The 13,933-nt window shown below is 41.8% G+C and overlaps 1 protein-coding gene across 7 annotated transcripts in view; it reads left to right on the top strand.

Moving 5' to 3' along the window:
• LOC142833445 (protein farnesyltransferase/geranylgeranyltransferase type-1 subunit alpha-like) overlaps positions 1 to 13,933 on the top strand; it is a 28,990-nt gene that overhangs the window by 1,353 nt on the left and 13,704 nt on the right. For 3 of the 7 annotated variants that reach the window (XR_012907407.1, XM_075944856.1, XM_075944860.1), the window contains exons 2-4: positions 849 to 960; positions 8,500 to 8,627; positions 10,777 to 10,925. Coding sequence is in view for 4 of the 7 variants with exons in the window: in XM_075944856.1 (XP_075800971.1) it covers positions 8,580 to 8,627; positions 10,777 to 10,925 (197 nt within the window). In the remaining 3 variants the exon portion in view is untranslated. Of the gene's footprint in view, positions 1 to 820; positions 961 to 2,149; positions 2,306 to 8,499; positions 8,628 to 10,776; positions 10,926 to 13,933 lie in introns of all 7 variants that reach the window. The other 4 variants (XM_075944857.1, XM_075944858.1, XR_012907406.1 and 1 more) reach the window with 4 other exon arrangements.

Here is a 13,933-nt window from a genome sequence, read left to right as displayed (position 1 = left end):
TGACGTCCTTGGAGACCAGTAGAAGATGTGCCCTGGGACTAAAGTCACAGATGTTGATGAGCTTTCACGTGGGTGTTAAGCATCAAACACAGGTCTTCTGAAGAGCAGCTAGGGATTCAAACCACTGAGCCATCTCTCGTGCCCTGCATTTTCAAGTACATACTGAGAAGTGATATTGCAGTTCTATAGTTTTAGTTTTTAGAAATGGAAGCTCAGAGAAACTAAGAAATCTTAGGTTTATAGTTCCTTGTTGGAGCTCAGATTCATTCAAAGCAGTCTAGCTCCAGAGGCCATGTTCTTAACTCCTGTTTCTTCACTAAGCAGTTTCCAAAAACACTTATAATGCTAGTAAGTCCTATTTAGAAATACCATTATCAAGTAAACAAAGTTTAACTAAGCAGAGGAGGAGGGGCGTTTAATATTTTCTCATGGCCAGACAATTTAAAATCTTAAAGGTTAATTCTTAATTTGTAATAAGCAAAGCAAAAATTCTTATCAAGTTATACCATAATCTATTTTAATTGATATTGGATATCATTCTGTACAAGTGTTGCTCTTATTTATTGGTTAATGAATAAAGCTGTTTTGACCTGTAGCAGGGCAGAATGTAGCCAGGCTGGAGGAGATATAAAGATGAAATATACAGAGTCTGAATTATGTATATTATTGTGTTTCTTTGAAGTTTTTGACAGCAGATAGGTATTTGATTCCGGGTGCTGCTATGCTAAGCCAACATACATATTTTAAAGATATCTTTACTTAAACTTTGAGCCCAAGGATATGTTACTTTGGAAAAGATGTTCTGCTTTTGTTTCTGCAGAGAATTGTAACCTGTGGATTCCTTCCAGGCTAATGTGATTTGATGGAACAAGACTCCCCCCTGCCCTGCCCTGAAGGTCTCTGTGAACCTTAACAACAAATAACAGGAAGCAGCATGGAGAAGACTACACCCAAATTCGCGTAATGATTATCTATAAATGTTTGTTTTCATTTAAAGGATAATATGATATAGAGACAAATACTTTGCATTGGTATGGATCTTGCTATATTGATACAGTTTTAAGGTCAATTTTGCTATACTATGTATGTGTTTTTTTTGCTCTTGTTTAAGTTATTGTGTTTGTGGAACTCATTTAAAACTATAACGTATAATTAAGAAATATAGATTAATAGATGGTCATCTTTAATAACCAAACTTTTAATTATGTTAGGTAAGTTTTCTAAATATATAGAGATATATTTCAGTTAGATAGATAATCTTCAAAAATTCAAAGAACTATAAAATATGGCATTTAAAATGTTTTAAAAACTTAGACTTTTCTTGACTGCTTTCCCAGTCTCTGGAAATTAGAGAATCCTGTTCAGCCATTTCATCAATATCGATAATTTCAAATGTGTAGGCTTTATATTACATTTTTCAATAAGTTTATTCATCTTATTTCCCTTCCCAAACTGTCTCAGACCGTCAATACTTTGAGGACAAAGGGGAACAAGTCAATGAATCCAAAGATCGCTATACAAATGATTTCATTTTTAAGTACTAAAACTAAAGGAGGAAGTGGGGCTGTGTCTGCTCAACCAGAAACTGGAACTTTGTCGCACAGTTTCTTCAGCCAAGCAACAATCACACAGTCTGTTTAGCTAAGTTGTGAGAACTAGAGCTTTTTCATGCAGTCTCCTTAGCCAAACAACAATCATACCATTTATTTAGCTAAGTCATGAGAACTGGTGAAAGATTTCTGGAGTTGGGAGACTCACATTCAAGTCTCGGGATAACACGATGCCCCAGGAACTCACAAGAGACCATCCTTGCTGCAATCACACAAGGTTTATTGACAGGACAGGAACCAGTGCACTGGGGTCAAAACTCATTTCCCACGCAGGGGTAGACAGTTCAACCCTGAGTAGCTGGGAGAAGGGGTATTTAAGGGAAGAAACCACAACCCAGTAATCCAAAGGGGGTAGGGAGGGCATCATTGGAAAATTCTGAAAATACCAGTAATCATTGAAAAATTCCGAAAATACCAGTGATAATCACAAGGGGGTAACTCCCTGTTTCTCAAGATTATAATCTAACTTTATCTTCAGCTAGTTCCTAAAACAGAGTCACTGAACTGGCTAACCTAGATTTTTGGCTCTTTTCTTCCAGCTAGATGGATTTATCCAGGTCTTTCATCTCCTCACTTCTTCTAGTACCTAGTTCTAATCATAGAACTAGATTTCAGTATCTTCTTGACCTTGTAAAGCACAATATTGGTGGCATAACATCAAAATCTGAACAGCACTTATTCTTTCCCTAATGAAGGTAATTAGTTTTAATTCATTAAAGTACTGAGGTGTAGTAATAGGTGCGGCGGCGGGGTCCAAAAACCCCAGCCGCCTGCTCGGCTAGCTTATGCCCCGAAATAATTACACAGACACTGTATTCATTTAAACACTGCTTGGCCCTCCAGCTCTAGCTCTTACTGGCTAATTCTGATATACCAATCAACCCATCTCTAATAATCTGTGAGCACCGGTCTTACCGGGAAGATTCTAGCATAAGTCCATCCTGGGTCAGAGCTGGGACATGGCGTCTCTCTCGGAGGTGTCTGCTCCGGAGAGGAGAGCTGCGGAGTCTGACCTCACTTCCTCTTCCTCCCGGCATTCTGTTCTGTTTACTCCACCCACCTAAGGGTGGGCCTATCCAATGGGCCTAGCAGTTTCTTTATTGCTTAGCTAATGAAATCAACAGATTGATATATGACACTCCCACATCACTGAGGGGCCTGTATTAGGGCAGCAGTACCTGTCCCAACACCGGCAGCTATCCCGACACCCAGGATTACCGCTAGTGTCAGAGAAATAGGTTCTTGTCGAAAGTGAGTTGGGTGCTTGTCAAACTCATCTTCAAGTGTGTTAGCTGGATGATGAAAGACCCTAGTTACCAGTTGTACAAGCACACAGTAGTCTTTGGTGTCATTAAAAATGCAAGGTGTCAGGTTTGTACTACAAACCCACCATTTATCTGAACTGGGAACCAAGTACCTGGTGTCAGGAGTCTTAGGGCTCTTAAGAGTCTCATTACATAACCTCGGTAAGAGTCAGCCTGTGATTAGTCCCCCAAACACAAGCCTCCTGACTGGTAGTGTTGTCAAAAGCCCCAGATACTGTAATTTGGGTATTTCAGGAGCTTGCTTCACATGGGAGGTGTGGATCCAAGCAGAGATACATACTTCTTTCAGTTGTTCCCAGATCTGGCATCTCACCACTTCAGGGGCCTTTGGGTGGGCAAGTAAAGGTCTAGAAAGAATAGAATCAGGATTATACACTCTACCCGACTCAGTGAGCAGTGGCGGTCCCCCACATAAGATCTCATAGGGGTGAGTTTAAATCGCACTGGGGTGTTCTGAACCCAGAACAGGGCAAAGGGAAGGAGGGCTGTCCAATCATTCCCGCAGGTCTCTAGGGCCAATTTTTTCAGGGTCTCTTTTAGGGTTCTGTTTATCCTTTCTACCTGACCTGAGCTCTGGGGTCAGTAAGCACAAGTAATTTCCAGTTGATCCCCAGTTGGGTGGCCAGTCCCTGACTTACCTGGGCAACAAAGGCAGGTCCATTATCAGACCTGAGTACCTTGGGTATCCTAAACCTTGGGAAGATTTTTTGTGATCTTCTTAGCCACCACATTGGCCGTCTCTGTCCTGGTAGGAAAAGCTTCTACCCAGCCTGAAAAAGTATTTATAAAATCTAATAAGTACTTGTTACCATATCTGGCTGACTTAATTTCTGTAAGATCTACCTCCCAGTAGGCCCCAGACCAGTCACCCCTGAGCCTCTTCCCAGGAGTGTATATGGAGTGTCCTGCATTAGTCATAGCACAGGCCTTGTAGCTTTTGACTACTTCTGCCAAGTCAGAGAGTCCCATAATCTAATAGTTGGAGGACCTAACCATATCTTTTAGTTTCTTGGCCCTCAAATGGGTCAGGTAATGTAAATTGGTAACATACTTATGCCCTTCTTTTTGTGGGAGGACTAGTTCTCCTCCTTCTGTCTCTACTGCCCCACATGGGGTTTTCTTTACCAGTCCTAATTTGATAGTCCTTGGTGGTGTATCTAAAGTTGATTTCACTGATATCATAATAATCTTTAGGTTCTTTTGACTGCCAGGATCATTGCTCTTTGGGCCGCCTGTTTAGCAGCTAGGTCTGCCATCTGATTTCCTTTAGCCACAGCATCTCGAGCTTTTTGGTGTCCTGGACAATGTATGATGGCTACCTTCTTTGGCAAATGTATGGCCTTGAGGAGGCTTAAATTTTTTTCTTTATTTTTTATGTCTTTTCCTGCAGATGTTAATAGTCTTTTTTGTCTGTATATTGCCCTGTGTATATGGGCAGTGGCAAAAGCATACCTGCTATCAGTGTAGATGTTGGTAGACTTTCCCTCTGCCATCGGTACAGCTTGTATCAAAGCCACGAGTTTGGCTTTCTGGGCCGACATCCTTCAGGGAAGCTACTGGCCCAGATCACTTGCTTCCCGTTCACCACTGCTGCCCCTGCCTTCTGCTTACCTTCAACCATGAAATTGCCACCATCTGTATACCAGCTCAGACTCCCAGGCCAAGGCTGATCCTTCAGATCATTTTGGGTACCAGCTTCTTCTGCCAAAATGTCAGCACAGTGGTGGGTAGGTGAGGAGTCATCAGTCTAGGGCAGGAGGGTAGCGGGATTGAGGACAGCAGGGGGAGCGAAGGTCACTGGTTCAGTCATCAAAAGGCTTTGATCCCCTCCGGCCTGGTTCAAGTAAAGCTGATCTGGGCCTTCAACTTTGTTAATAAGTCTCTTTCTAATAAAGGCATAGGACACTCAGGATAACCAGGAAGGAATGAGTATTTGTCCTCTCCTCAAATCTGCAGTTTGTAAGGTGGTCCATGGATATTGTTTCTGTCCAGTTGCTCCAATTACTACAGTCATTGTATTCTTTAGCTTCCCCAATGGTTGTTTCAGCACAGAGTGCTCAGCTCCTGTGTACACTAGAAAATCCATAGGGGTCCTCTCCACAGTCAGGGTTGCCCTAGGTGCGGGGGAGGGGGTCTGAGCCCCATCCCCTCTAATCATCTTCTTCTAGGGCCAGTACCTTAGAGGCCCTTCCTTTCTTCTTTGGGCATTCTCTAGCTAAATGTTCTTTTTCTTTGCAATAAGTACATTGGTCTTTGTCCAAGGGACAAGGTCTCTGTCCGTCTTCACTCATCTTTGGTCTTCTGTTGCCCAGGTTCTATCTGTCTAGGTCCTGTCTTCCCTTTTTTTCCCTCCACTGTGGCCAAAATTTTATCAAATTCCTCTCTTGTCTACAATCCCTCCAGTCCTTTCTTTTGCCCCCCCCCCCGTTCTCTTCCTCAGTCTCTCGTTTATAACACTTTCTCTGCCTCCTTAACCAAATCCTGCAACCCTTCTAACCGCTGTAACTTTTAATATGTGATGCTGACTCTCCTATGAAGGCCATAGCTACCACTGCCTGCTGACCCTCAGAGGTTGGGTCAAAGGGAGTATAACGCCTGTAAGCCTTCTTTAAATGATCAAGAAACAGATGGTGGTTCAACCTGCCATGAGAGCCTTGTGGGGATAGACTGTCAGCCGCTCCCCACCTGCTTTAAGTTTGACCTTGAAAACACACACAGGGAACTAGATAAGGCCCATTTTTGTTTACACATTTTTTTTTTACTAAAATCTTTCTTGCTTTTTAGACAACATACCAAACATTTCTCTTGCTTTTTAGACAACATACCAAAAATCTCTCTTGCTTTTTAGACAACACACCAAAAATCTCTCTTGCTTTTTAGATAACATAAAAACTCTTACCAACGTCTTTTTTTGTGGTTTTTCTCAGTGGGGATGTATGGCTACATTTTAAATAAGAACAGCACATAAAATCCTGTGCCAGTTTGAAACATTTGAGACCAACAATAAGTTTTCTTAACAGTAACCAATAATAATTTGTAACCAGCCCCTATAAATGATGTCAGATACTTATAACCCATAGGATCTGAAAGAGTTCTTCACCTGCAGAGCCAAGCCTTGGTTATCTTTGACAAGAGGTTTGAGGCATGCAGCTCTCAGGGAACTCATCCAACAGCACAGCAGGGTGGTATGCAGCACTGGGGAAAAAAGATTGTTAACCTCTTTAGGATATAGCGATTACCCTCAGATTTTTTTGTTTAGTGTTTGAAATCCTATTGGGGTACATCTACCTTCTACACCTGTGTCTGGCAGCCTCAATACCTTGTAACAGCAAGGCTGAATAGCCCAGCCATCCATACAAGCATGCTGCCCCACAGCCATGTGCTTGGGGCCGAGGCTGACTCTTTTTTTACTATATATAACCCTATGCTTATGGCCTTGTCTCTAAAGTCTTGTGAATGGTCACAATATCAAAGTCAAAGAAGTCATGATTTGAGTATATCAGCATCAGTCTAAGTCAGGACAAAAGCACAGCACACATTACACAGACAATGGCGCCAAACAAACCAAAGGCACAGCTTCAAGCTGCTTCATGGGTGTGACCTACCCCGCTGTTGAAATGAGACCATTATCCATGCATGTCTCTACAGAGAACTGACCACACCACTCACATGTCATACCACAGAACTGAGAAATGCCACCGCATATCTTACCAGAGAACTGAACATGCTACCTGTGCGTAAGACAAAACAGAGATAGAAGACACACAGACAAAGACTAACGAAACTTAGAAAGACAAAACCACTGTTCCAGAGTCAACCTCACAGTCTGTCCCAATCGTCAAAGTCACAAGTAAGACAAAACAAAAGACTGAAGACACACAAACAAATGTCTGTCTCCCCCAAGACAAACAAAAACCATTTCAAAAATACAGATGGCCGAGAAGGCTTATAGTTCCTCCAATTCAGGAGAACTTCCATATCCTCACCAGCACCCAGATGGGAATCTCCCAGGTGAGGTCCCTTCTCACCTCCTGGGACTAGCAAGTCTGCTGATCACTCTCTCCGTCTCCTCCCGAGACGTGAGCGACTGCAAAACCGAAACCGAAAATACAGAACCTGAACTAGGCTGGCACAGAAACACAAAGATGCAGTCACGACTGTAAAGACAAAAGTACAGAACCTGAACCTGAATTCAGCTGGCACAAAGACACAAACATGACTATAAACCTGAAAGTACAGAACCTGAACCTGAATTCAGCTGGCATGGAAACACAAAGACACAGACACATAATGTCTCACCTCCAAATGGAGATAAGGGTAATTGCCAATCCCGGACAAGCCCCCAAATGAAAGACTTCTGGAGTGGGGAGACTGTCACTCAAGTCTCGGGATAACCCGACACCCCAGGAATTCACAAGAGACCATCCTTGCTGCAATCACACAAGGTTTATTGACAGGACAGGAACCAGTGCACTTATGAATGAGTACATATGGTAATTGTGTTTCTGGGTCTGGGTTACCTCGCTCAATTTGATGTTTTCTAGCTCCATCCATTTGTCTGCAAATTTCAAGATGTAATTATTTTTCTCTGTTGTATAGTACTCCATTGTATAAATGTACCACATTTTCCTTATCCGTTCTTTAGCTGAGGGGCATTTAGGTTCTTCCCACTACCTAGGATTTTTTTATTGATAGTATTTTGCCTTTTTCATATATGTGAGATGAATTCTTTAGGTTTTTCATCCATCTAGTATAGGTTACTAATTGGGCATTAAATTCTCCTTTTTCATGTCACTCCTCATTAGTATAATAAATACTGTAATTTTTTTAAAGATTGATATTATTCCAGTACATGTCACACACATGCAATTTGTAGCGTATAAACCAGAGATCTTTTTAGACTATTCACAGGTATGTGTTTCCACCGTGATTCTGTTTTTTTTCCTAGTCATGTGAGGATGAAACCCAGAGTCACACATACTAGGCAGATGCTCTAGTGTTGAACCAGCTACCAAGCCTCCCAGTGCATCTTAGAATCTTAGGTGTGTGTAACTTTTTAGAGAAGGAAAACTGAAAATGGAACCCGGTATAAATCACAAGTATTTTTCTAGCACAGAAACTGTCTTGTGACAAAGCTGTAACTTGTCCTAGTTATATATTTTCTGGGGCAGAGGTCAGTAAGTTCTGCCAGACTGGTAGAGGGAAGTCTCCTGTAGGTGACATTTGAACATAGTGATAGCTGACTAGTTTGCAGTAGAGTCATTAAACTGGGTGGGCTAGTTTCACATCTCTCGTTCATCTATATGCAGTGCTTCAGAATCCTGCACAACAGTCCTAGGCTTTGAAAGCTTACTGTCCTTGCAGGTCTGGTTGGAGAGAAGTCATACCTGCTTGTGCACACCTGTCACTGTGCCTCTCAGCTCCCAGTGTGCTGGCATTCTCTGTCACTTAATCTCTTTAAGTTGAGAATTTGTGCCTCTTGAATGCCCAGTGCATCACCTCATGTAGCACCTGTAGCTGACATGTCATCGGGGCTAACCTAAGCTTTCCCCCTTCTTTCTCAGGCACCATTGGAGAGTCTTAGTGGAATGGCTAAAAGACCCCTCTCAAGAGCTGGAGTTCATTGTTGATATTCTTAATCAGGATGCAAAGAATATGCATGGCAGTATCGACATGGCAGTGGGTCATTCAGGTACTGCCTTCCTTAGGGTCTAAGTATGCGTCTGAATGGGGATCTGGACTTTTTGACCTTCCTACCTTTGCTTCCCAAGTGCTGGGATTCTACTACATTCAATTTTGTGCGCCAGTGGGATTGAACCCAGCGCTTCGTGCATGCCAGGCAGTCTATGAGCTTGGTATACCCCAAGCCCTAGTATTTTTATTTTTATTTAAAACTGTAATCAGCTAAGTATGATGGTTTCATATTTATAATCCTAGCACTTAAGGGGGCAGAGGCAGGCAGATCTCTGAGTTTTAGGCCACCCTGGTCTACAGAAGCAAATTCCGTGCTAGATTGGGGGACATAGCGTGACCCTGTGTCAAATACCAAAGCAAATAGAAAAGAAAATTGTAATTACATAAAACTGTGTGTTACACACAAATACTCACAGACACCCATGCCCCCTACCTACCATAACAACTTAAATACAGTATTACGAGTGTCTTTGAAAAGCTACCTCATGTGGTTTGTTTTTTACTGACTTCTCAGAGGTTCCGAATGACAGGAGTACAAGAGACCCTTGAGTTACATTGTCGCTTTTAAGTTCCTATAACTATTATAAAGTTTCTTCTCTTTTTACGTTCAATATGTGTGGTTTCATGCTTTCAACCCAATTTTTAGAAGACAAGATTAGTTTCAACTATAATAAGAGACAAGTGAAATCTGAAACCTGAAGAAAATCTGTACATTGTTCATGCTAACTAAAATGGGAAAAGGTGTGTCCTCTCAGGTGTGATGTCACATGCCTATGTCCTCTCAGGTGTGATGTCACATGCCTATGTATGTCCTCTCAGGTGTGATGTCACATGCCTATGTATGTCCTCTCAGGTGTGATGTCACATGCCTATACTCCCAGCACATGGGAAGTGGGAGCAGGCAGATCAAGAACTTAAGGCCAGCCTGGGCTACATAAGATCCTGTCTCAAAAAGAAAAAGACAACCATGTCTTCAGTTTGAAAGTGAGATACACACATCCGTGGAAGCCTGTGAGACGGTGGGCTGCGGAGAAGGCTCAGTGGTTATGAGCTCTTGCTGCTCTTGCAAAGACCTAAATTTGATTACCAGCTTCACTCCACAACTGGTCTGTAACTCCAGTCCCAGAAGATCTGATGCCCTTTTCTGGCCCCCATGCACACGGTACACAGACATGCAGGCAAGAAAAACACTCATACACATACATAAGATTAAAAGTGAAGGAAAACCTGTAAGCCAGTGTTTCTCAAGCAGTGGTGCTTGGGGACGGTCGGCATGACTAGGCGTGTTCACTGTTTATGGCCCACACAGACAGTGCTCACCTCCATCATTCATCAGCACAGAATTCGTCACCACATGTTCCCTTAGTTTCTTATTTTCAGTGTGACTTTTAAAATCAGGAACCAGCTTACTGAAACTTTTACTCTTGCTAGTGTCCAATAAGAAATAAAAATACATTAGCTTTTTCAAAATGCCCTAATCATAAAATGAAATTTTCATACCATTCTGTGTATTTCTCTACATGTATTTTCAGGTAATTTTATCGTGCATTTGCTTTTAAAAATTTGCTTACGTATTTTGTTTTTGAGACAAGGATTCAATCTGTAGCCCAAGGTAGCCCTGAATTCTTGATCCTCCTGCCTGAGCCTCCTGAATGCTGGGATAACGGGTCTGTGCCCCCACCATGCTTCCGTATGCATTTTATAATGCTGCTCTCTATTCAATGTTCTGTATTAATACCAAATTGCATTCATTTGTGTGCTCGTAAAGTTACTCAGTCTTTTCCTGTTTGGTTATTATTCATTTCTGTTTGTTTTCCCATCTAAATTTTCTTGGATGACTTCTGTTTATTTAGTTTGTGACCTTGTGGGATCTGTGCTCAGTTTTTTTCTTTTGTTTTTAAGACAATGTCTTATGTGTGGCTCTGGGGGGCCTTGAATTTATACAGCTGAGAATGAGCTTGAATTTCTAATCCTCCTGTCTCTACTCTCTGAATGCTGGGATCACAGGCTGCTCTACACATATGATAACCACCTTGTCTTCAGGCCTACCTTTCTAACTTTGCTGACATGGTGCTAGTTTTTTGTTTGTTCATGTTGTTGTTATAAATAATAGGACATTTCTGAGTGGATTTTTTTTTAACTTTTAGGAATTTCTACTTTGGGATAATGAGCTACAGTATGTAGACCAGCTTCTCAAAAAGGATGTGAGAAATAACTCTGTCTGGAACCAAAGACATTTCATCATTTCTAATACCACTGGCTACAGTGATCGTGCTGTGTTGGAAAGAGAAGTCCAGTTAGTATCCACCTTCACTTATTCCTTCATTATTAAAACCGTGCGTGCTGGTCACGCCTAAGGCACTCAGATGCTGCAGAGTCAAGGCTTGCCCAGTCCCGCCCTTATGGAGCTCAAATGGGGCAGATTTGGGAAGCAGCACTCGGATAAATTTGCATGTAATGTGGTACATCTCTGTGTTGCAGCCCCTTCAGTTTCTTGACTCATTGGTTCTAGAGATTATGAAGTCCAGTTTCATGATGCCAGGAAATTTCTTCTGGATCTATTTTCAATAATTCTTGAATTTTAGGTAGTCGTTCCCAAATGCCGTGTTACGCTTATATTGTGTTTTTGGCTGGCCAAGTGTGGAGTAGCTCTGTCCATTGACTCTAGGTGTTGAATGACACTCCTAGCTTTAAACAGGGATCACTCCAGACATTGCCAAATGTAGCTTTTGTGGTAAAATCACACAGGCACGCAAGCATATACAAGAGCTGCTGTATGCAAAGCTGTAAGAAGTAGACACGTGCAGCTGGAGAGAGTTTTACGTCGGGAAACAGTAGTAGTCTCTGCCCTCACACCCTTACTTGTTCATTTTGTTTCAGTGTCCAGTTCACACTTTGAGCACGCATAGTTGGTGTTTGTTTTAGTTTTGGCTTTTAACATTTTTTAGACTTATTTATTTTATTGTATGTGTGTGAGTGTTTTGCCCAAATGTATGTCTCTGTATGACGTATACCTGGTGCCCATGGAGGTCAGAAGAAGGCAGCAGATCCCCTGGAACCTGAGTCCTGGGAGGTTGTGAGTCACTGATCCTCTCCAGAGAAGAAAGTACTTTTCACCTCTGAGGCAATGCTCCTCAACTACTTAAAATGGGCCTTGCTTTGTAGACTAGGCTGGTCTTGAACTTGAGAGTTTCCTGCCTCACCTTCTTGAGTGCTGGGATTCCGGGTGAGCACCACTACACTCAAGAATCTGATCTTGACCCAAATAAATAGTGGGCTTAAGAGAACATGTCTGTTCATTAGGTTAGCTTTTAAAAGACCTAAAGTACTGAATATAAAGCATATGGAAAATTCACATTTGTCTCCTCGCTTTCCGCTATGAGAGAGAAATGAGCAAGAAGTGGAATTTTCCCTAATTAAGGTAAATTCTGTAAAGATGCCAAAAATAATATTTAAAATGTTATTAATAGATGGTTTATGAAAAATTTATGGTATGTTAATTAAAATTTTAACTCTTAAGTATATAGGTTGATAAGTTGATTTGATTATAGTTTCCTCACTCTTTCCCCCCTTCTATTATAAAAGTAGTGTAGTATATTTATGGGAGAAAAGTATATTGAGTTAAAGTAAGTTTAGATACAAGATTTCTTATTCTTGAGCTGGAGATGTAGTTTATTTGGTAAAGGATTTGCCTAGCATTGCAGAGCCAAGGATTTGATTCCCAGCACTGCAGAAAACCAAGTGTGCTGGAGCAGTGCGCACTGTGTGCTGGAGCCGTGTGCTGGAGCCGAGGGCGCCGTGTGCTTGAGCTGTGCCCTATGTTGGAGCGGTGTGCACTGTTTGCCATGTGTTGGAATGTGCGTGCCATGTGCTGGAGCAATGTGTGCCCTGTGCTATGTGCTGTGTGCTGGAGCAGTGCACGCTGTGCTGGGCACTGAGGGGGTGTAGGCAGAAGCATAAGAAGTTGAAGGTCATCCTTTGCTATCTAACAAGTTCCAGGCCAGCCCAGGCTAGTTCAGACCCTTACTCAAAAAATATAACTAAATGAAAAAATGTAAAAAGGTTTGAATTCTCTCTCTCTTTCTAGAATAAGTTGCAATTATGTATGTCCTTTCAAGCTTTGTAATATATTTACAAACACACAGTATTTTTCTATAGGTATTGTCTTTTATGTGCGCAGGGGTTTTGGTTTGTGTTTGTTTATTGGTTGTGAGAAAAGGTTCATCTATCACAGACTGGCTTAGAACTCAATACACGGACTGATACGATTTTTGGACTCCTAGTGCTCCTGCCCCCACCTCTGAGTGCTAGGATTATAGGCCTGTGCCACCACACTGATTTCTTTTGTCTTATATTTACTATATCATAGCCATATTTCTGTGCAAGCAGAATCTGCTATTGTAGGTTAAGTATACTTTACCTAAATACTTGGGATCAGTCTTGCTTGAGACTTTGGAATACTGGTTTTGCATTATAATTATAATTAATCCTGTCATAGAATATAGTATATACTTATGACCACTTTATCTGTAAATTCCATAGCGGTTTTTGTTTGTTTGTTTGTTTTTTGTTTGTTTGGTTTTTTTTGAGACAGGGTCTCTGTACCAGGCTTTTTCTTTTGGGCCAGCAACCAGCTCCCAAATCATGACATGGAGACTTAATACTAGTTTTGAGTGCTCAGCCTTAATTTATGCTTGTTTCTTACTAGCTCAGAAAACTTAACCTGTTTTTCTTCATCTACATTTTGCCTTTGGACTTTTCATCCTTTTTTCCTTCTGTATATCTTATTTTCACTGCTTCTTTTGTCTGTCTGTCTGGCAGCTGCCTGACTTCTTGGCCCCAGGCAGGTCCCTCTCTTTCTCCTTTATTCTCTTGTTCTCCAGTTCTCTCCAGCCTAGATTTCTCCTCCTGTTCATTCTCTCTGCCTGCCAGCCCCACCTATCCCTCTCCTGCCTACCTATTGGCTGTTCAGCTTTTTATTAGGCCAATCGGGTGCCTTAGGCAGGCAAGGTGAAACAAATGCAACACATCTTTACATAATTAAACAAATGAAGTATAAACAAATGTAAAACACCTTTACATAGTTAAATATTCCACAACAGGTCTTACGGTATAGTCCAGGCTGTCCTGGAGCTCACTTTGTAGATAAGGCTCACATCAAACTCAGAGATCCACTTGCTTCTGCCTCCCCAGTGCAAGGACTAAAAGCATGTGCCACCACACCCAGCTCTGTGCCATTTCTTTTAGCTCCTAAGGTGATGTCTAGCTTCTTAGGTATAAGTTGGCCTTTGATTTGCCACCCTA

This window comes from Microtus pennsylvanicus, chromosome 13 (genome assembly GCF_037038515.1).
Source record: "Microtus pennsylvanicus isolate mMicPen1 chromosome 13, mMicPen1.hap1, whole genome shotgun sequence".
NCBI classification, from domain to species: Eukaryota; Metazoa; Chordata; class Mammalia; order Rodentia; family Cricetidae; genus Microtus; species Microtus pennsylvanicus.
The sequence above is the reverse complement of the archived record's forward strand: the minus strand, read 5'-3'. Positions and strand labels throughout refer to the sequence as shown.